The sequence below is a fragment of the Theobroma cacao genome, chromosome 7, assembly GCF_053813885.1.
Source record: "Theobroma cacao isolate CCN51 chromosome 7, ASM5381388v1, whole genome shotgun sequence".
NCBI classification, from domain to species: domain Eukaryota; kingdom Viridiplantae; phylum Streptophyta; class Magnoliopsida; order Malvales; family Malvaceae; genus Theobroma; species Theobroma cacao.
Window position 1 is genome coordinate 5,144,718 of NC_142645.1, and position 23,008 is coordinate 5,167,725.

Consider the following 23,008-nt stretch of genomic DNA (forward strand, 5'->3'; position numbering starts at 1 on the left):
CATGTATGAGTGACATCTAATCTTTATAACCTAATAGTTGTAAATTACTCAGATCATTTCCTAATGTATAACCTAATAGTTATTACTAGATCCTTGGAATATATTTGGGTATATTGCCTTCACAATGACACAGGATCATTCAACCAGAAAATACAGAATATTTGATCCTATGCATGTGCTAATCTGTCTTCCCTCCCCTCACCCCCATCCTGTTGGCATGAACAAATAAGCCAAAACTTGCCCCCTGCGGAAGGGCAAAAGGATATTTCCAAAACTTTCAATATAGCAAGTTCAAGTCATAGATCATCATTTAGTCAGATTGAGAGCTAAAAGATTCTGTACCATCCACAACCAATACTTCAACTGCTTCTAATTGCAACTCCACCAGTGACTAAAGGTGGCTTAATGTGCCAGTATGGTGGATGCTGCCAATTAAAAACCATTTAAGAGTTTTGCTTTCAGAGGCTAAGGATCTTCATTGTTTCCTCATCTTCATCTACTTTGTAATCCTTCATGCACTCCAGAAGACCCTCTACTTCTTAGCCATTTCTGATGTATACCTTCAAGAGGGCATGATACGTTTGTCTATTCGGTGGAAACCTACTCATCGATAATTTCACAAAATCTTCTGCGTCTCCAACTTCTCCATTCTCACCTAGCCAACTCAATATGCTAGAAATCAAACTTTCTTTTGGCCTCCGGTCTCTATTTTGTGCCTGAACAGCTAGAGCTTCCTTAAAGCACTCAAAAGCCTTCCCCATATTGTTCTTATGCACATATCCTGCCGAAATAATGGACCAACTGTTTGGAGTTGCAGTCTTCCTTCTCTTGATTATATCCTGTAGCTTTGCGTCAGCCTTTTCAATTAAACCTTTCTGACAATATCCAATAAGAAGAACATTTGGCAGTCGGAAATTATAAGTCTTACAAGACAACTCCCACTCCTCAAGCAATTTTTCAGTTCTTCGAGCTCACCAAGCTTCACCACTGAACCCATCATTGTTATGTACTCTCTGTTGATATGCTTCCTACATTTGGGCCTTTGAAGGTCCCACAACCTTTTCATTTCATCTGTTTTTCGCAACGTAGCATAGAATGAAATCAAATGATTGTAATCTAATGCATCTTTACCTACATTCATCTCCCATTCCTTTAGAAAATAAAGTGCCTTTTCTCTAAGACCTGCTTTTATGTAGTGGTTTGCCACTGTTGAATAAGTAACTGAATCCATTTGAATGTGCCATCGGCTTTCCATTTCTTGTAGAACATTCTCCATGCTGTTAATATCAGCTCTTGCCGCATAAGAATTGATGCAAATGCTATAGCTGAACTTGTCAGGGGAGACACCATTCCTTTTCATCTCTAACAATACATCAGACACTTTTTCAAGCTGACCCGTGTTTGTGTAGAGGAGCGTAAGTTTATTATAGTTGAGAGGAGAGGAAAGGAAACCCATCTCACTCATCTTCTTCACAAGGCAAAGGGACTCATCAAGAAGGCCTTCTCGATCATAGCAATTTAAAAGAGCACCATAAGTCTTGACTGTTTTTTCTTGGTCTCTCATGTTACTAAAGAAAGCATTTGCAGACGTTAGCCCATGAACTCTACCAATTATATCCAACTGCACGGCACAGTCACTTGATGAAAATTCAAGGCCACTGTTACTCATCCATTTGGAAACCTGCTCTGCCAAGAATCCAACATAAGCATACAAGAAACATGCAAAGTTGAAACTCGTTCATATTGGCAGACAATTTGGTAATAGGACAGAGGATATTCTACTTTACTGCATCCATGCATGGAAATGAATAGTTGCAAGAACAAAAAAAAAAAGGCATTTGCAGCTTATAAATATAAATATATTTGCACATCTACAGCTAAAGATCTAACTAGCTTTTTTGTAAATCTTGGTGCAGATGTTTTAACTTTCAGTACTTTCCTTATTAGGATGGTAGTCCCCACTTCCAAACCTAGAGGGATTATAAAAACTAGCAACCTACAAGTATTGAAGTTGATTTAAATCAGAGTTGGAGTCACTGATTAGTTTGAGGATTTAGATAGTGTGATCGGTTATTTCGTTCTTTCTTCTTCTTTAATTGCTGCTTACAGCTTAAGAACAGCTTCAATAAATTCCAATTCAACTTCTCCATTGCAGTCCAAAGCAAGTTGTAGCCCTTAGTAAATGTTCAGATCAATTCCTACCAAATAAGGTTTCCAAAGAAAATGCCAGCACTACAATCATGAGTTTTAATCTACTCTGTCTTAAAACGCCAACTTAACGAAACCTCACTAACCTTAATCACTTGTCCATTAAAAAACAAAAACAAAGCATTTTCTTTTCCTTACATTTCCCTAACTATTCACAACGACTAAAAATAAGCTTAATTGACCTCGATTCAATATTTTTCAATGACCAAACAGAAAAAAACAAAATACCCAAACTTTCTTTTCCTCCCTTTTCATTAGTTTAGCAATCATTCTCCATATTCTAACCAACAAAACGTAATCTATGCACCAGAAAAACCTCATTCAGTGACTCAAATCAATAAACTCCCTTTACCGCCAAGGCATGACTATAACGCCTACGGGCACGTAGGTCACGTATGATACGCTGCAGAAGAAATTCATTGGCATTTCTTCCTTCTTTAACCCACTGTTGAAGAACCGGAGCTACACTGCAACTTGGGTCTCCTACAGCATTGATTCTTGCATAAAGGTGGTTACTTTTTATTGTATTTGGTGTGAAACAGTATGTTCTTGTTTTTGCCAGGATTACATTCGCTGTTAAAGCTTTGATGTTGGTGTTGTTTAAGATTGTGAAGAAGGTTCCTGCTGCCATTGAAGCAAAGGGTTCTAAGCTCTATACAGGTTTGGGAAGGCACTTCGGTGCCGAAATTGATTCGACAAATGAAGTTCATGGAATACAATGGGCCAGCAAATTAACGTGAGCTTTTGAGCCCAAACGTTATCAATAAATGTTGTGAATGTTTTTCCAACTTATTCTATATTTTTGAGAAAAAAAAAATAACTCAGACCTCTTCACGTGATAAATTACAATAATAATAAGTATTTTATAATCCGATATCTTATAATATTCTATCCAATTATATAAAATATGATTTTCAATAAATTTTAAATAATAAAATTATTATCTATCACAAATTCAAATAATAATTATATAATATTCACAATTTGAACCTTGATTATAAATAATAATTTTTAATATTAAATTTTAATTTTATATTTTATTTTAATTTATTTTATTATTTATAATTAATAAATAATTATTAAAACTTATTAATTATTTTAAATATGATTTTAAATTCCAATTTATTTTTTTATGAATTAATATTAATTTCATTTTCATTATTAATATATAAATATTAATTTTAATTAATTTTTTATTTTAAATTCAAATTATTTATAAATATTAATAATTAAAATCAAGAATTAAAAAATAACTTTTAATCAAATTTAAATAAAAATTGAATAATTAAGTTTTAATTAAGTTGAAATTTCAATAAATTCAATGATAAACCAATTGATCTCTTATTATACCTTTTCTGTTTTTCAGGTATAATATTGGTCATAGCAAAATCTTGTGACAAACTCACAATTTTCACAATGAATGGCCTTTTCATTAAATTAAACGGATTGATAATATACCTAGTTTTAAAATTCATACTTTACTACTTTCAAAAAAAAATTCATAATAGGGATTTACCTACAAGTCTTCATATTTTTAATTCTCTGCCCACTAAGATTATTTATTTTTTACTTGTAGATAATCAGGGGCAGAGCATCCCTCTGTAATGGGGGGGCCACCATAAATTTTAAAATTTTTTATATATTATATATTTTTTAATGATTTTTTAAAATAATTTTATATTAAATAATTAATATAATTAAAAATAATAAAATCACTTTACAAGCCTCATTCAATTTTATTCAAAATTTTAAATTTTTTAAAATTTTTTAAGTTTTTCACCCATCTTTTCCTCTTTTCTTTTCTATCCTTATATTGTGAAATTATAAAGAGATAAAGTTTTTATTTAATTTTTTCTATCTATATTATTATTATTATTGTTATTATTATTTATTTTTGTCAATTTTTAAGTTTTTATAGATTTTCTTTTCTAAATTTCTATGAATCATCAACCCTTTTTTTTTGTTATGTAGGTTCTATCTTCTATTTGTCATATTTTTTTCTGTTATGTGTATTTTATTTTTAATTATTTTAATTTTTAAAAATTAAAAAATTATTGTATATGTAATTCTCAAATATAAGTTCTAGCATTACATTATTGGTTATTGTTTAAAATTTCACCAATATATTATTTTTTATTAATCCTTATTACATAAGAAAAAATTCTGTGGAGTATATATTTATAATATGCTTTACATTTTATATTTAGTTGAAAGGAAATTATCTTAAGTATAAGAAGAAATTATTAATTCTACATATCGTATTTAACTATTTATATTTTATGGATTGTAGTTTAATATTTAGTATTATAAGCTTAAGTATAATAAAATAAGAATATTGGATGTTGACTACATTAATTTTTTTAGTATTTTATATTGAAAAAGACAAGATTCTGAAACAAAATGGATGATAAGTTTCTTACAGATAATTTAGCTATTTATATTAAGAAAGATATTGCTATCGTCGAACAAAACTTTCCTAGAGCACTATTATAAATTTTTTTCTTTTTATTTCTTTTGATTTACATGTTATATAAAATTATTATCCATTATAAATATTTTGATTATTACTGATTAAGTTCAATATATTAGTTTTAAAAAATTTTAACTTTTATTTTTCTTAGCTTTTGGCCCCCTCAAAAAAAATTGACTAGCTCCGCCCTTGTAGATAATCTAGGTATATCTTGGCCTACAATAATATAATTAATTTTTATTTTATTTCCTAGTATCAAAAAAAATTCATACTTTACTTATATAATATTTGATATAGAACCAAGTGGATTTTGGGTATATATATGAGATATCTTTTCAACTCAAATTTGATATTTTTGTTTTGGATAAGAAATCTTATATATTTACAAATTATATATATATATTAGATAGATTGATAGATAAGCATCATACATAAAGAAAAGATAAGGATAAAAATATATCATTAAATTGGTTTTCGATAAACGTTTAATTATTTATATTGATAAAAATTATGAATTATAAAATTTTTTATATTGCAATTTAAGCTACTCCTACTTTTAATATGCATAATAATAATTTAATAATTAATTATAAAAATACCATATATCTATAACTTAAATATATCTAAAATTGAATTGAACTTGATAAGGTTTACTAGGGTGATGATGATCGTGAGACTACAAGGAGTAATGATCAGATTTAGGGTTTATATTCTGAATTGTTAGTCTAATTGCAGAAATACCCTAGCAAACATCTTTCTCTTTCATATCCACCATTTGCCATTGATGGCCGACTCCCCTGATCAAACCTGCACAACTAGGAAACGCCAGAGATCATCTGACAGAATCAGTGTTCTGCCAGATGATATCATTGTTCGCATATTATCATTTGTTTCAATGGAAGAGGCCGTGGCCACCTCCATTCTGTCAAAAAGATGGCGTCCTCTTTGGACTTTGGTTCCTATTATCGATCTCCCCGATTTCGATTTTGACAGCAGCGACATTCAGGAATTGTTCATTGAGTTTGTGAGGAATGTTTTACGGTTTAACAAAGCAGTTTCTCTTGAAAAACTCCGCATCCAATGCAATCCAGATTATGCCTCGTGCGCTCACACATGTATTTGCACTGCAACAGAGCGAGATGTGCAAGAATTGGATATCTACTCCTTCGAAACAGACACTTTCCATTTACCAAGAGACTTCTTCAATCGGATCAAGACGCTAAAGGTTTTGAAACTGGGTGATGGAGTGTTGGTAGATGTTCCTTCCGGAGTTTCCTTTCCAAATCTCAAGACCCTGCATCTTTCGTCGGTTAAGTACACGGATGATCCTTCTGTTGCCAATCTTTTCTCTGGTTGCGTAGTTCTTGAGGAATTGCTTATAAAAAGAATTTACAGTAATGATGGGATCCATATGAATATTTCGATATCTACATTGAAGACTTTGTCCATAGAGTACGATTCAGGACTTAGAGACCACTCATTCGAGATTAATGCTCCAGCTCTCGAGCGTTTGAACCTTAAAGATGTTATCCTACGGAGGAATTATTGGATGTTTAGACCAGTTATGCTTGTTCATTCACCCGAAAACGCAAACAAGCTCTTAAGAGTGTTTTCCGGTGTCAAGTCTCTTTCTTTTACAGTGCTTAACTGGCCCAATGAACTGGTAAGACTTGTTATAACAATGTTAGTTAATTGGGTATAGTTTATGCTTATTGTCATATATATGTCTCCTCTGTCAGTACCGGGACTGTAATCCGTTGTTCGTTAATCTGGTTCGATTGGAGCTAAATGTTGGTTTAAAGAACTGGAATTTGCTATTGCTCTTCCTTGAAAATTCTCATATTCTTCAATTTCTTGAACTCACTCTCAGTGAGGGTACTCAGGTCAGTATATATATATACTAACTGGTTAATGGTTGCTTAACTAATTATCATGATACTAATCGTTAGCATATTTTGTCTGCTTCCAGAATTCGTTTGGCTCTAGATATGAAAACACCGTGACACTGCCAAAGCATGTTCCCATATGTTTTCTGTCAAGCCTCGAAACAGTTTGTTTGAGAGCATTTGAAGAGTCTGAACATGAGCTGCAATTGATAGAATACATTTTAACTAATGCTAGAGTGTTGAAGACAATGACAATCTCTGCCTATGATTCCTTGTTGGAAACTTTCCTCGTTGACGAGAAATTATCAACGATCCCAAGGTGCTCCAAGACTTGTCAACTTGAATTCAAATGTCAACCATATGTTCCAACGCCGTAAGTCGTAATAATTCCCCTTTCTGATGCTTATAATACTTTAACTAAAAAAATTCTTGTGAAGTATGCTACAGAAGATATTCTTATTCTGTAATTGGTGTTGGTATAACATATATAGCCTTAATTGGAATTTACTTACATTACAGCAAAACTATCATAGGAACCTTATAATTGAAACTGATTTCAGTTGCTCTCCTTTTCTTTTTTTATAGGACACCCTTTATACCTTTTGGTTAGCTGCATCTTTGGGACTGCCTCGCTCTATGAACTGGCTTGAACAGGTTCAAATTGCATTTTTTTTTAAATAGGGAGGGCAGCCAGGTGGCTGAGATCTTTAGCTATTATACAGTGTACCCTCTGGACTTGTTTTATTCATTGCTTTTTTTATTATGAAAAAAATCCTATGATATGTTTGCTATGGATATTCTTATTATTCATTGGTGTTGGCACAAAATATATTGCTTTTTCGCTTGATTCTGTTGTTATGGGTGTGAATGCTTCATTAAAGTCAAAACACTACATAAAAGAATGCACAAGGAAAATTTAACTTTTCCTTTGGTAAGACCAACAATATATATTCTTGATATCTTTACTGATAAGTCAGTTTTAATATCTTGGAAATTTGTACTTATATGCTTGAGGAATATTGAATTGCACATTGCTTCAAAACTTTGAATCAAATTTCAGTCTATGGCCCTTGATATTCAAGTTTACTTGCTAATTATAAACCTTTCAATCAATTTATATTTCTATATATGTCTTTATTGCCAAAAGGATGCTAGTATTGCTCCCACTTCCGGGTGCCATGCCTGCATGTTTAACTATAAATCACTAGCATAACAGTGTTAAAATAAAAATTCAAAGATCTCATTTGTCCTAAAACATCTAAAAGAGTTATGGTTAGGAAGATTTTTTTTTTTTCTTTTTTGTCTTTTTGAGCAATTGGTATCCGGTAGAACCTTAGTTAATGTGTTACTCGATGTTAAAGTCGTTTTCCAGATATTTGAATTTCGAGAAGAAGATTTAGACTTGATTTATTGAGTAAAAAATACATATACTTGTCATTAAGTCAAATATTAAAATGCATGCAATCAAATCTTGAGGTGTAAGACTCATCAAATTTTGGTGAAAGGGGTTTTTCATTATTAACATAGCTGAAAGTTTAGAATTACTAGTCTAGCATATACATGGACAGATAAGAAATTCAATTGGTAAGTTCGTTTTTATCTCAACATAATTGATTTTTAATTAGAATTTTATTAACAACTCTTTATTGATAGAAATTTAAAATACACGATTCTTTCAAGGTATAACATATTTTGTCTTAACCACTAGTTGCTAGTGCTATCCAGTGGCCTTTTTATGGTGAAGAAGAGGCTAAAGATTTTGATTCTGAGTAATGGGATCTGGTTGATGTTTTGAGTTGAATTTCAAGCTAAAAGTTTTGAATTGAGTTGAATATAGCAAAGATTGGAGAGCTTATAAAGAAGTTAAAGGACTATTTTTAACAGCCCTTTGCTAATCTTTTTTATTTAGAATGTTTGGTAATAAAAAATACAATCTGTCCCCCCAATATATGACGAAAGTATGGAGAAAAAAATTACAAATGAAGCATATTGCTCCCAATTTTTGGAGCCATGCCTGCTTGTTTAAAGTACAATAAGATAAAGACAAGCTTCAATGACATGTTTTAAGTCATTATGATTTTTAGCCTAAAACCATCAATGTAAAAAGTAATGGTTTCTAGGACATTTCTTTAGGCAGCTAGTAGAACTGTCGTGGCGAAGCAAATGTTTGTCCAAACTTCCACGTAGAAGGAACAACATTGAGAAACTCCAACGTTTTGCCATCGACCAGAGTCAGCTTAAAAGACAGTCTTTGGTTCCTGAGATCAACGCTGCTTTGCCAATTGACACCCCAGTTCCTATGCATAGGTAGCCATGTTCTTGTTCTCGAGCCCCTTATCCATGCCGCCTTCACATTGCCGCTGCCACCAACGTTGGAGATCATCACCAGGTTGAAACTTGATTGCCCTTTCAAGGTGAACCGGACTCCACCTCTCCTCCTGCATGGAACCCTTCAAAAACAAAGAACAAAAACTTGTCATGTAAAGAATATATACTTCCCTATTGAATCCTAAACCACCCATTTTATGTATGATAATCAAATTAACCACTTGATTAAAGTATGAAATTTGTAAGATTTGCATGAAATGATTGGTATTTTACATAATTGTTGGCAATATCTCTTATATTTTAGTAACATATATATATATATATATATATATATATATATATATATATTCATAGTTAGGAAATCACCTATCATCATAATAAAATCAATTGTTACAATAAAATATAAAGTTGAGTTCTTCTAATCTACTTAACTTTTTTAAAAAACGGACTACCTAATTTAATATAGTATCAAAGCAATTGAATTCACGTGAAAACTCATAAATCATTCATCTAATTTGCATGTGAGAGACTGTTAAAATTTTAATATAATATATCAGACATTTTCTTATCAACTTAAACTTTTGAGATTATTAATCACCTGACTTAATAACTATTAATTCCTACTCGTCAAACAAACTGAAAATTACCTCCTATAAAGAACCGGAACAATGCCTTCGTTGCCTTGCCAGGCAATGCGAAGGAAGGCAGGCATCGACATGTCAAAATGATGGTGAGGGGGATTGCACCACCCACCATTGTTGTTGGAAGGGCAAAAGTTGGTGGCGGTTATGGTCACACTAGCACGCCGGAGGCACCACTTGGGGTCAGCCCTATAATCGCACCTTAGTTGGTAGCAAGCACCACAAGCCTCACCCTCTCTAAAAAGTGCAGCGCTCAACGCGGCTGTGTTAGCTCCAAATCCAGCATGGAAGGTGTTATCATATCCACAAGCTCCTCCTATAATAACATATCAATATCGAATAAAATAAATTGTAAAGACCAAAGTTGAAGAAACCATATAGGCTCATGGCATGCATGATCATGCAACCAAATCAAATGTGTGCATGATTCGAAACACTTTAATAATTAGGCGGGCACACTAAAGAGAAAGTGTGGCTTACCAAGAGAGAAGGGGCTTTGGTCAGCCCCATAGAAAGTTGCATGAGCATTAACCCAACCATAACTTGAGCATTGACTCCTTCAAGAATTGTACTGCCAAAGCAAAACAGAAGGAATGATGACAGGCCCCATTCTTCTTCTTCTCTCCAAACAAATGAACAACAAACTTTGACACACATGATTCCTTGAAGCAAGAACCTCCATTTTATAGACTCCAAACGATGTTTGTCGGTGATCTAAAATTTAATTAATTAATTTTTTTCTCAATTGCATTATCTTCAAAAGAATTGGTTAAAAATGGGGTAGAAAAAAAGAAAGAAACTATATGAAAAATAACGCGGTTTTGCACGTCCTGTAAAGTACGGAAGGATTGTACGTTGAGGGGTGACAAATCTTACGAGACAAAAGGAGAACAAGTGCATGTGATGGTTAATGATGATATGCTTTTGTCTTAGGACTGCTTTATTTTTTTTAAAAGGCTGTCTGTCGGTGATAAACTTAGTTCTTATGTCAAGATTAATGAACTGTTTGGAATTTATGACAGTTTCATTTGGTATTATTGTTTATGATTGGAAAATCAATCCCACTAGACCTAGTTGTAGCATAATATATTTTACTATATTAATATTTATGATTGGATAATCTTGATCACACAATATGTAATCACTTTTATTTTAAAATATGATCGTATATTAACTTTGTTATCAAAATTAAATAAGTCTTGTGAGATAGATACAATTATTACGTAATATATATTTATTGTATGTTACATTAGCGGAATACGGTAGAGGAAGAATGTTTAAGACTTCATTCAAAATGTTAAAGATTAGAGTGTGACTCTAAATTTATACGAGATGATCATATAGTCAGTAATAAATTACGTATAAAGCAATAAAAAAATTGTTAAGGACCATATGATATTGTTTGGTTCTTGAGAAAATTTTATTAGTTGCATCTATGGTTTTTAGGTAGAAATAAGATACTCCCCTGATTATGTTGACTGACTGGTTGGTTGCATCTATCTGTTGAGTCAATGGCTGCTATTTGAGTTCTGGACTATGTTCTCTAGTTGTTCTTTAAATATAGTTTACATACTTTTCTCCGCTCATAAACCATGACGAAGTTGGAAACTATATAATATATACTAATAATTAATATATAATCAAAGTTGAAAATTATAATATGATTACATATATAATATGAAAGGCCCACAACTGACGCAAATGTGAGAAGAATACAATAAGGTTGATTTGAATAAATAATATGTTATGATTAAGAGCTTTCTATTCCTTTTGGTGGAAGCAGCAGAATGTGCAAAGCATATCATTACATATACTTTTATATTTATTCTATTGATTTTTGGACAGCATGTAAACCTGAAAAAAAAAACTTAGGGTTTTTGATAGTTAGGTGAGTAATACATGAATGTAAAGACTTTTGGTATTTTGAAAAAAATAAAATAAGATAAGATTATGATGTAATAAGATAAAGGGCTTTTTTCAAAATAGATTTCATGCCTAAAACGTTTTTGAAAATAGACTTTATCATAATTTTAAATAAAATTTCATTAATCAATATAGTAATAATCTTGAAATTGATTTTTTGATTTGGAAAAATAGCTATGATGTGAATTGTATTATGGGTTTTTAACCAAATGCTCTTATTACTTAAAATGTTTTGGATAAAAATTTTATAAGATATGATATGTTTCTCTTATATAACTTAAAATACCAAGAAATAAAACAGGTACATGATTCATGTTGGATAAGCACGTGGTGGGAAAGGGAGTGAGACTTTCCCCCCATTTTCTCTCTTTTGTCTAATCTTGAGAAAGTTGGCTGCAATTGCTGAAAAGAAAGCACAAAATCGAAGAATATATGTCATTTATAATGGCAAGGAAGTATGAGTCATTTGCAATGGCAAATCAATGGAACAGAAATGAGTATTAAATTCCTATTCGTTTCGTGTGAATCACTTCATCAAGTAAGGGAAAGGGAAAATAAAGATAGGCAATAGAGTCTGCCAATTTGACAATAGTATGCATCACCGACTAGAAGAAAATCAGAGTTGGCATCTAACTTGTATACGTCATTGTCATGTGGAAAAGGTCGTTTGAAAGACGACTTTCAAGAAGAAGATATCAAAGGAAAAGAATACGTCTTTGAAGTTAACAGAGATTAAACCAGTCAAACCTGAACTGTGTTCCCCTTTTATTACCCTAAATAAGTTTGACAATGGCACCAATTATGCTGGGTTTTCTTTCTTTTTTAGTACACTATATGAATAGATACTTTTGAAGTAGTGTCCAAGTTGAACCTTTGGTTCCCATTGAGAGGGGGAACACAACCACCCCAAATAAATAAAGATTGAAAGAAAGAAACCCTTCATCCATTAAAGTTTTTATAATCAAGGGCTTGGCTTGAGTGCTTTAGTGACGAAATTTTAGGTGGAAAATCTAGAGGTCTCAATTTTGAATAAAAGTCATTCTTTCAAGTTGAATTGTTCCCCTTTTTCACTTTGTTCCCTATGTGACAAATCCAATCGCGAACCTCTTTGCCATATTCCATTCCATTCCATGTGCGAAAACAAATTAAAGAACGGAGCTAATCAAATAGGGGAATATGGTATAATGGTGGAAACTTCCAAGTGGCATACAGACTGCATATTCCAAGTGAGTAGTGACACTAAACCTGTGGCCAGGGGAGTTCGTCTCCTATAAAAGACTTAATGATATTTGATTTGCTTGAGAATTTCACAAAAAGTGAATGTTCCAAACTCCACTAAGGGAGCTTTCCTATTCTATATGGAGGATGCAAATGGTGGTGTCCAAACCTGAGGCTTAAACTTCTGCAACAGTAGAGTAAACTAACTTGTTACCTTCCGTGTATGCAACAACCATCAAGGAACGTGATTAGCTACACCTGCTTCTAGTTATTGAAACGAATTTGACAAAGCACAAGCAGAAGTATGATAAAATCATAGGAAGCATGTTCATTCCCAATTCTTGAAAAATGATACTACCATATACATACAAAGATCTCAGGGAGAAAGCTCACAAGTGAGTTCCCTGCAAATTTTCTAACAATAACTCTGTTTGGTTTTGTTCATCAGACTTATCTTTTTACAACTATACAAGCTCAAAGCTAATTCTTTTAAAACAAGAGAAGACAAAGAATAAGACAACAGAAAAGAAAGATAGATACTCGACTAAGGGACTTGTCAAACTGCATTTCCTGCCTTCTCATCCTAAGATTGTTGTTATTCCCAAAGAAAGGGTAAGAAGCTTGGTAAGGATAAGCAACCAAGCCTGTGTCTGAGCTCCCAAATATCCTAGCATAGACCATCTCCCCAAACATCCCAATCATTGGATTGAAAAAATTTGTCATCGCAATGCCACCAAGGTTAGATGATGCCAAGGTTGCATAACCTCCATGAGGGAAGTATTGCTGGTGATGAAATGACTGAGACTGAGAATGGAAAAAATTTTCACGAAGTGGCTGACTTTGATGCGAGGAGCTGATTATAGAGTTCAATCCAGAAGGAGGTGGTCTTTGGGGAATGACCAGATCGGAGTGAGGATTCTTGGATTCAGAGTCTGAAGATGTACCACGGCCATAGAGTGGAACCAATGAGTTGGACGAGATGTTTGCCTTGCACACAGGGCAGTTCTGGTGTTGCTGGTCAGCATCAAGGGAAGAAGTTTGGACTTGAAGCCATTTGTAAATGCATGGCCAGCAGTACAAATGACCACAGAGGGTGACTACAGGATCTTGTGCTGAGTCAAAGCAAATATTGCAATCAAAGCCACCAGCATCCTTCTCTGAATCTTTTGTAGGTGCTGATATTTGATTCCATTTCTGCTTGAGTAAAATATCTCCATCAGACTCAAAGTTCGCCTCTTGCTCAAAGAAGTTTGGTTCCATAGCCATTCTGTTAAGATGTAAACAGTTTAGATGTGAGTATACACAGGTAAAACAATCACAAAGAGGATAATTTGAAATACAGACACAGACAAGAGAAAGAGGTTTGATTATATCACTTCCATACATCAAATATGAAAGCAAAATGTTCAGTAGATTGCAGAAACTATCTCTAACAAGCACAATTATTTACAGAAAAATGTCTAAAAGCAAAGATTATCAGGGTGCTCCTAAATAAAAGTGAACTTCTAAAGCATCCAGCAAAACAGATAAGAACAGTGTTCTAAGCAAACTAATCATAAAACAGGATATAGAGATATGATCCTGCCAGATTGGCTTCAAATAGATAAACTACTGAGCAGAAGGTAGGGGTTCCTCACCCACCAATCATCAATAAGATGCAAAAAATAAAATAATAATAAAGAGCCCTCCACCTTCATGTAACCACAATAAAGGAAGGTAGAGAATGATGCCTAGAATACCAGCAGCATAAATTAAGATGGGCCCTATGAGCTGGTGCTGCCTCTCTCTCCCCCTCAAGCCAGAGCACCAAAAGGTTGTTGAATGCAATTGTTATTTGAGACACCCACACACGTCTAAGGATCACAAATGGAACAAGGAACGGGACTTTTAAGAACTGAAAATTACTCTGATTTTCTCCATCCGTTAAATCTTTAGATCTTAAATATTTAAGTTGAAGATCCAGATAACCATGGTTAATTTTAAATATTTTTAGCTTAAGAGGAAAAAAAGCCAACTGCTTTTATTAGCTGATCCACTAAACAATTTCTTGATTCCCGATTAGGAACTTCAGATGGCAGACAACTTTATCTTTTCCTCATATCTTATTAGAGAAAGATGAGAAAGCTAATTTCCCCCAATTTAATAAATTATCGAAAAACTATTTGCTCTTCAACCAAATCAAACACAACTCTCTATTGAAAAGGCAGAATACCTGTTCCCTCTAATTCTTTTCCCATACTAGAAGAAGCAAATATAAGGAAGTGCTATCAAATTACAAGAAATAGTCACCAAATCACAGAACATGACATTTTATTCTAAGATTGGCAGAATTCTATACACAAAGGAAACAATTCTCGTTAAATTAAGGATTATTACCAGAGTTGAAGAATCAACTAAATATATGAAATCAAATGGACAACTTCATATATAGAATTCATTCTGTCAAATATGACAAAAAAAAAAAACAGAGTTTGTATGCAACCAAAAGAAAAGGAACCAATGTAAAACAGATACATTATGCAATAAGAATTGGCTTTTGTTACAATTTCGAGACTCAAAAAAATTGAAAATGAAGCTGTAATCACAATTAATTATGCTCATCAAAATACTATCGCTCCAATTACAATCTTTCTACAGAAAATCTTAAATCAAAATTTTTTTAAAAAATCTTGAAAAAAGTTTACATATTTTATTTTTGAAAGTCAACTTAATATTCTTGAGCTAATAACCATGAAACTAATATAACAAGCATCAATAATCTAAGCTAGATTTTACCAAATCACATCCTTGTTTTCAATCAATTCCCTTTCAAGAAAAAAATAATCTTTAAATTACGCAATTAATTCAAGAACCCGAAACCCAAATTAAATAAAAAAAAAAACCTCCTCCATCATTATATATCTCCACATTTAACAAACCAGATGTAAAATCAAGCCAAGGACAAAAAATTTCACCCCTTCAAAAACACCCAAAACAGGATCTAACCAGACACCCACAAAAAGCCAAAGAAGAAAGAAAGCATGAGAACTTGGGAGAGAGATGGAGATAGAACTTACCAGTAAAGAAGAAGCTGAAACAGACCAAAGTGAAAAATGGGTCTTAATCAAAAACCAGGATTGTTTCAAGAGACAATAAAAAACCAAAGAGATTGGATTGTTTCTGTGTTTAGCTTTTTGATGAGGGTGATATGAAGGGGAAGGAGAAGACAAAGAAGAAAAGACGTGTTTGTATTTATAGAGGCAAAATTGGGCACACGTGTTGTTATGTTTTTTGGTTTCGGGTTGGATTTTCAGTGGGTAAAAATGAAACAGCTGCCGCGTCCTCCTTTGTTTTTGTGTGGAATTTGCTTCTTCTTTTTTTTTTTTCTTTATTTATTTATTTTTTTACTTTTCAGGCACCTCCTTGCCATTTTCCATTTTTAGATTCTAATTTTATTTAAAAAAAATAAACAATCATTATATGATTTTTTACCAAATATTACTAAGTCCAAAAATGTATAAATATTTAATAAAATAAACATGTTGTCGCGTATTCACGTCAGTAACAGATAAAATGAGTTTTAGGTATATTGTTATCATATATCCACGTCAGTAACAGATAAGATGGATTTTAGGAGCGTTACTGTCACATATTCACGTTCGTAACAGACAAGATAAGTTTGAAGAACATATTGTTGTTATATATCTATGTCAATAACAGATAAAATAGGTTTTAAGTATATGTTGTCACATATCCGCATCAATAACAAATAAGATGGATTTTAGAGGTGTATTGTTATCACATATCCATGTCAATAACAAATAAGATAAGTTTTTAAAGGTGAATTACTATCATATATCCACATTAGTAATAGATAAGATAAGTTTTAGAAGCGTATTGTTATCACATATTCACGTTAGTAATAGATAAGATGGGTTTTAGACATATGCTGTCGTGTATTCACGTCAATAACATATAAGATGGGTTTTAGGCTTATAAGAAGTTTCCTAAACTTAATGTGTATATCTTTCAAATTAAAAATGTGAACCTGTGATAAGTTGTATTAAAGCTTATCTAAGCTTTTATTAATATAAGACTCCCATGAGAGATATTAAGATCAAAATAGATCTACATCAAAGTATGTTTCTCTCTTCCATAAGTGAAAGAATCAATACAACGAGAGTATTGCATAATTAGGTGGTTGGATAAAATGTCATGTAACCCACATCTTAAAATGTAATGTAGCCCACATCTATAAATACGAGATATAGGTCTTGCAATTATATATAAGAATCATTTTTTCATCTAATAATTATATCTTTTGAATTAAATGTATAGACCCGTAACAATGATACCTACCTAAAGTCAATATACAAATTCCAAATTTCTCCCATTCATTTTAGTTAAACTCGAGTGATTAAACATAATTATTAGTTGGCACTCACCTAATACCCCCTCAACAAATATTTCTTTACCAAACTGGATAAAAATTCAAAGTCATAATTAATGTATATAAATGTATATGACTTAATTACAATTTTGTTTTTCTACTTATTATAATATCTAGCTAGTGACATTTTCGATTTTTTTCCCCAAATTTCACAAGCAAATATATTATTCCAATTGGAAAAGAATATGAGTGAGAATTATCCTTGAAGTTATACTGACACACCATTTATAGTGAGATTTGACTCTTAATTCGATATTTAATTGAAGTGAGATCATACCTTGGATTTTTTATGCATTCATTCTACTAGAAAAATTCTGCAATTTTCACTTGACTAATTACAGCAATGAAGAAAAAATCAAAACAAAATCAAAGCTTTGGGTCATGAACTAGAAGCTAGTGACTATCCAGAAGAATGTGACAACATAAAATAAAATAGCTTAATTTGACCTTAAGGTTAACAATAAAAATTTTTATTTGTTGGAATAATAATTATTTTTTCTTTAGATTATTTTTTTCTGATTTTTGCTGACTGGACGATCATATCCAACAACTAAAGCAATCTTTGAGTTACAAGAAAACTACATGAATAGACAGCCATGTGAGTTACACGTGGCAATAAGTTTATTGGATTTTTTATTTCTTTTTCGTTTTCTTTTCATATATTCTAGATGCATTTCAAGCCACACTTTGTCATTGGGGAATAGCACTTGTTTTAAAAAATATATATTTATTATTAAATTAAATATTTGAATATTTAATTTTTTTATTATACATTAAAGTATATTAATTAAAAAACAGATAAAACCTTTTTAATGATATCAAGTACTTCCTAAAACGTTCAACTACCATATTTAATTCTTACTATATATTGTGATTAATTAGTCTAATTTTATATTATGACTTTCTCCATTAAATATTGTTTGGTCGAAAAAGTTAATTCATGCCTTTATTGTCAAAATATCAAACCAACTTAACTTGATCCAAATATGCGCAAGGTTGAAATTGAATTATTAAGTTTTTAAAGGCCTAACATGCAGCCTAATAGTTTAGGGATCAACCATTAATTTAAACATAGACTTTTCTAGAGCAAGTATTATCACTTAAATGGTTTCATTTTTCTTTTTCTTTCTTTCTTAGCTGTTTCCCTGGTTTGTTTTGATGTTGACTAGTTGCTGTGGAGGCCTGGAACACGAAACTAATAGTAAAGTAGCTATCAACTTCAATAATAATGGAGATGTCTGCAGCCTCAGAGAACTAAAACTATAGCATATATATTTAGGATATTTATTCAATCAAGGAATCAACACCATGTGGACTTGGCTTTAATTATATATATTTCATATTCTTTTAAGTTAAATTATACAATTAATCCTTATATTTTATCAAAATGATAAATTTACAAACAAGAGCCACTATAACATTACTTTCAAGCAAATGGAATGGATATAAATAAGATGAGTAATAAAGAAAAAGCAAGAGGTGGTAAATCTTCAAAACAAAAAGTTGGTATTGTCATATAATTTAGTGTAGGCTATAACACAACAGTGAAGTGTGAAGAAGATTCTACAAATTCATTTATTGTTTTGATCTTTGATAAGTTCAAGTAGGCGAGAGATTTCAAACATAGGGATTTCGATTGTAGAGAAATTTGGGATTTGATGTCAACGTCTCCCTAATTCAAAGGATAAGAACGTGGGATGATTATCTTAAAGCAGTACAGCCCTGTCACCACCGCCGTGTCAAACCCAAACCCCAAGCTGAAATGAGGAAAACATGGATGGAAATACGGCTGTTTTACAAGAATTAAATGATAAGAAAATTAGTTTAATAAATTAGAGAAAGATTAGCCCAGTAATTCGAAGTGCTTTCTAATTCTATATAAATTGGGCTTATAAGACCCAATGTGTTCATAAACAGGCTTCTAAAAGCTATAAGCATCTTGTGTTCTTTTTCCATTTAAATTTTCCTACCTATTTTCTTCCCCCTCCGCCACCTCTTTTCCCTTCCAACCCCACCAGCCCCCTCTTCTTTGTGAAATCTACAATTGTCCTGATCATCTTCTCTGTGTCTTCGTAATGAATCTTGATTTGATACAAAAACATCAAGCTGCTAATAAACTTGATAGAGGGTTATGTGATCAAGCTTTGATATAACTTACTTATCATACGTACCTATATACATACATAAAAGATAAAATATTGTTGGGAAATTCAAAACAGGAAATTAAAGGTTATATAGTAATCAGGATGTCAGACTTACACCATTAACCAGACATGGTTATTAGTAGTTTGAGATGTTTACAATTTGTCTTCAAGAAGAATCAACACTCTGATGGTAGCTATAATAGAATAGACAGTGCTAATAGGTAATCACTAGTACTATTTTGGGGAGAGCTTCAGGATTCTCCATATAAATCCAGGGCCTATCAAGTAGGATTAATCCCTAGAAGAGATGTCTAATGAGAACATCCAAGTGTATGAATTGGGCAAAGCAATCAAGTGGTATAAATATTAAACAAATTCCTGAACATCTCATGTTCTGCACATGTGCTTCATGTTCTGCACATAAACCCAGAAGACGAGGAGTAGGGAAAAAGAAACTAATAAGTGTCTGGTCCTATAATTCCTACGCCTAAAATCTGTTACCACCATCCTGGCCTTTACTCCACATGGTTGATCTTGATAACGAGAGGATCTGCTCATACATGACAATTTGAACAATTGCCGATTGGCCGTTAGTTGTTAATTAATCATAGTACCAAACGCCTTATCATTCTCTCTAAAGTCAAGATTATTTGGACAAGATTTGCCTCTATTCTTATGTTTTTTCTTTTAAAAAAAAAAAACCTTTTCTTAAAGGAGAATCAGCATTTCAGCCACTGGTTGAAACTTAAAGCCAGCATCAAGTCTCAACCAGAACATCTCAAGTAGATTTGTCAAAATGGACTTTGATCCATTGAACCGGTTCATTTTTTATTGAAAGTGGAGTGGATTGGGTTTGAAAACTTCAAACCCATATTAGAATTGGATCTAAATGGGTTAACTCATCTAATTAGTGAGCGGTCTTGAATTGGGCGAGCCAACCTTACAAGTCAGAAGAAAAAAATTAATAATTTTTATATTTAATTATATAAAATTAATAATTTAATTACTAATGATATTACTTATTTTGTATATTTTACTGTCTTTAATTTTTACTTGTCAAATTAATAATTTTAGTTAACCTTGAAACTATCTATATCTTTTTCTTATGGCAATGAATATTAAGTGATAAATTGACAATGATTTAGACCTTAAGACATCATTGCTATCCAAATAAAATTCAAATGTTTTGCTTGAAGATAAGAATTGATGAGGATATAAATGAGTCCTAAAGTTTTTATTTATTTAATTATATACTTATATCTATGAGATTGTAGTTTGTGTTAATAATTGAAATTTTATTTATATTTGATGTAATTTATTTATTTATAATATATTTTTATTATTCAATTTATAAATTTAATCATGAAACACTTTTTTTAATAAAGAATTTGTTAACTAAAATTGTAAAAATGAATTTAAAAAAAAAAATGTTAGTTGACCCAACACTATCCGTGAACTGAGTTAAAATTTGGATGATTCATATAAAAAAATTGACCCTACCCAATTCATATTTTTTCAATCTACAAGAGTTTGGGCTGGGCTGAGCCAAGCCAATCAATATTGGCACCTCTAATCTCAGGGCTGTTGCTCCCTACACAAGTGGACAAGGGAAATGAGCAAATCAAGAGGTCAACTTGCAAGCAGATACTTTGCTTCCCTGATCACTAAAAATTTATCCATGTTGAAAGTAGCCCAGAGGCCCATTCCTACTTGGTAAACTTCAAGATCAACCGGTAATTTGGAAAACATGAGAACAAACTACAAAAATAATCATTCAAACAATAAGCATATAACTAATTAACATTAACTTAAAGAGAGAAAATACAGCTTCTTCTGATAACTATACAGGGGCAGATGAGTTTATTTCAGACGCAGAGTATCTTAACATGAGCCACTGGAAGTTGACAAAAGAAGAAATCACTAGAAAGCGCTTGACTTCCAGAAAAAGTGACATTTGCTTAACACCCTATAAGAATTTCTCAATACAGGTTGTCAAGGTGGATTTGGGAACAGCGCCGATAACTGCATCTTTCTTCTCCCCACCCTTGAAGATCATTACAGTTGGAATACTTCGAATCCCATATCGAGTTGCAATGGAAGGGCTCTCATCAGTGTTAACTTTGAAACATTTGAGCTTCCCAGCATATTGCTTTGACAGTTCCTCAATTATGGGGAAGATCATACGGCAAGGCCCACACCATGGAGCCCAAAATTCAACTAGAACAGGCAATTTGCAATCGAGTACAAGAGACTGCCATGTATCATCCTTGACAGATGGCACTGCAGGTTTCAAGAACAAGCAAAAAGATATAAATATTTCATGAAACAATAGTTCTCAATACAATGACAAGGCCACATCAATCAAGATAGAATCCACGAAAACAAGAATGTCCATTAATCATTAAGTTTGAAGATAGACAATAATATGAATTCTCTGTTGTTCCTTTCCTCGTTCATTTGTGAACAAGCCAAAAAGAAACTAGAAAAGAGTTTCAAACTCCCTCATGCTTGTTGCTAAAAGATGAACCATCGACACTGTTAAACAAAATGCGAGCCAATCAATTCCTCTAAAACTCAACCAAAACACAGCTAAGAAGACACCTCAATGGTTAGAACTTGAGACTTTCAACCGATTCTCGATTTCAAATCTTGAAGAGGGGAATTAGGGATTTATAGGATGGGTAAGAGTTACTTCCCTCCCTAAACCTTATACAAATTTGCCACCTTTAACAAACACAACCAGTGAATTTACCTAGAAAACGAACCGAGTTTAAAGTTGCGCTCAGCTCGTTTATTGCTTTACAAAGCAATAAAATTCTAAGCCTTTGTGAGAGTCTCAGGTAAGAAAGGTATCACTTTTTGCATAAATCTCATTTTTTTTTCCTTTACACCAAATAATCCTTTCTCTTTGCTTCCGCTTTCCTTCACTTTCCCACCAAACAATCAAACTAAAAATACAAGAACAAAATTAAAAACAGAAAACAAATTAATTTAGCCGAATGAAATGAAGCAACGAAACTGACCATCAACAGCGGTCTCCTGGGCCTCACAAACAACACGTCCACCTCGACCGAGTCGACGCGGGTCCCGACTCACCGATCTGGATGCCTGTGTCGCCGATGCTGCCCTCGGTTTAATCTTGAGACCTCGAAATTCCGGTAATCTAATGCAGATACTACGATCGGAAACCAAAGAAGAAGAGGCGGCAGCAGCAGCAGTAATTGGAGAGAAAGTAAGCGTAGCAGCGGCCATGGGGAGAGCGAGGGATTTGGAAATGTTTCTGTTACCTTTTGCGGGGAGATGGGGATTGTTTGGATTATAGTTAATAAAAGGAGGACGTTTGGATGATGAGAGAAGGGGAAGGGAGTGCGTGGACGGCGTTGATTGGTTTGTCAGGTGGATATTCTTGGGTGTAGGCGCTTAAGGAATACAACAGCTCCACGGTGGCAGTTACAATAAAATTACGAGAAAACTCCACTTACCATTTTAGTACACAACCAATTTTAGGATTATCACGGTCTACACTAACTTTTAAAATATCATTGACTATTTCAGCTTAGTGAATTTACAATTTAATCCTTATAAAATGCATTTCACAATTTATAGATAGTATAAACTCTTAAATGTAATCTTACTTTAATATACATTTGATTTGGAATTCATCACTCCTCCTAAGACCGACATCCCTCGATGAAAGATCAATATCTTCTAGCTAGAATTGTGACATTAAACACATTATGATTTTTTTTTAATTAATATTC

At 32.6% G+C, this 23,008-nt stretch overlaps 4 protein-coding genes and 1 pseudogene across 4 annotated transcripts; 1 reads left to right on the top strand and 4 right to left on the bottom strand.

Annotated features, from left to right (window-relative positions):
- Window positions 1-443: 443 nt before the first annotated feature.
- LOC18593922 (pentatricopeptide repeat-containing protein At4g21705, mitochondrial-like) lies at window positions 444-2,839 on the bottom strand (annotated as a pseudogene).
- Window positions 2,840-5,462: 2,623 nt separating this feature from the next.
- On the top strand, window positions 5,463-6,941 carry LOC18593923 (F-box/FBD/LRR-repeat protein At4g00160-like). Its single transcript, XM_088808615.1, has 3 exons — window positions 5,463-6,341; window positions 6,418-6,561; window positions 6,648-6,941. Exons 1-3 carry the CDS (start codon window positions 5,463-5,465, stop codon window positions 6,939-6,941), a joined length of 1,317 nt encoding a protein of 438 aa, XP_088664741.1.
- Window positions 6,942-8,453: 1,512 nt separating this feature from the next.
- EXPA12 (expansin 12) lies at window positions 8,454-12,571 on the bottom strand. Its single transcript, XM_018125175.2, has 4 exons — window positions 12,561-12,571; window positions 10,014-10,090; window positions 9,540-9,849; window positions 8,454-9,014 (listed from the first exon to the last, which is right to left on the bottom strand). Exons 1-4 carry the CDS (start codon window positions 12,569-12,571, stop codon window positions 8,702-8,704), a joined length of 711 nt encoding a protein of 236 aa, XP_017980664.2. The 3' UTR covers window positions 8,454-8,701.
- Window positions 12,572-12,977: 406 nt separating this feature from the next.
- Window positions 12,978-15,889, bottom strand: RMA3 (RING membrane-anchor 3). The gene is made up of 2 exons (XM_007021350.3): window positions 15,731-15,889; window positions 12,978-13,941 (listed from the first exon to the last, which is right to left on the bottom strand). The coding sequence occupies exon 2, from the start codon at window positions 13,938-13,940 to the stop codon at window positions 13,164-13,166; it is 777 nt and encodes a 258-aa protein (XP_007021412.3). The 5' UTR covers window position 13,941; window positions 15,731-15,889; the 3' UTR covers window positions 12,978-13,163.
- A 5,131-nt stretch (window positions 15,890-21,020) lies between these two features.
- Window positions 21,021-22,633, bottom strand: TRX-M4 (thioredoxin M-type 4). The gene is made up of 2 exons (XM_007021351.3): window positions 22,271-22,633; window positions 21,021-21,527 (listed from the first exon to the last, which is right to left on the bottom strand). The coding sequence occupies exons 1-2, from the start codon at window positions 22,497-22,499 to the stop codon at window positions 21,214-21,216; spliced, it is 543 nt and encodes a 180-aa protein (XP_007021413.3). The 5' UTR covers window positions 22,500-22,633; the 3' UTR covers window positions 21,021-21,213.
- Between the last annotated feature and the right edge of the window lie 375 nt (window positions 22,634-23,008).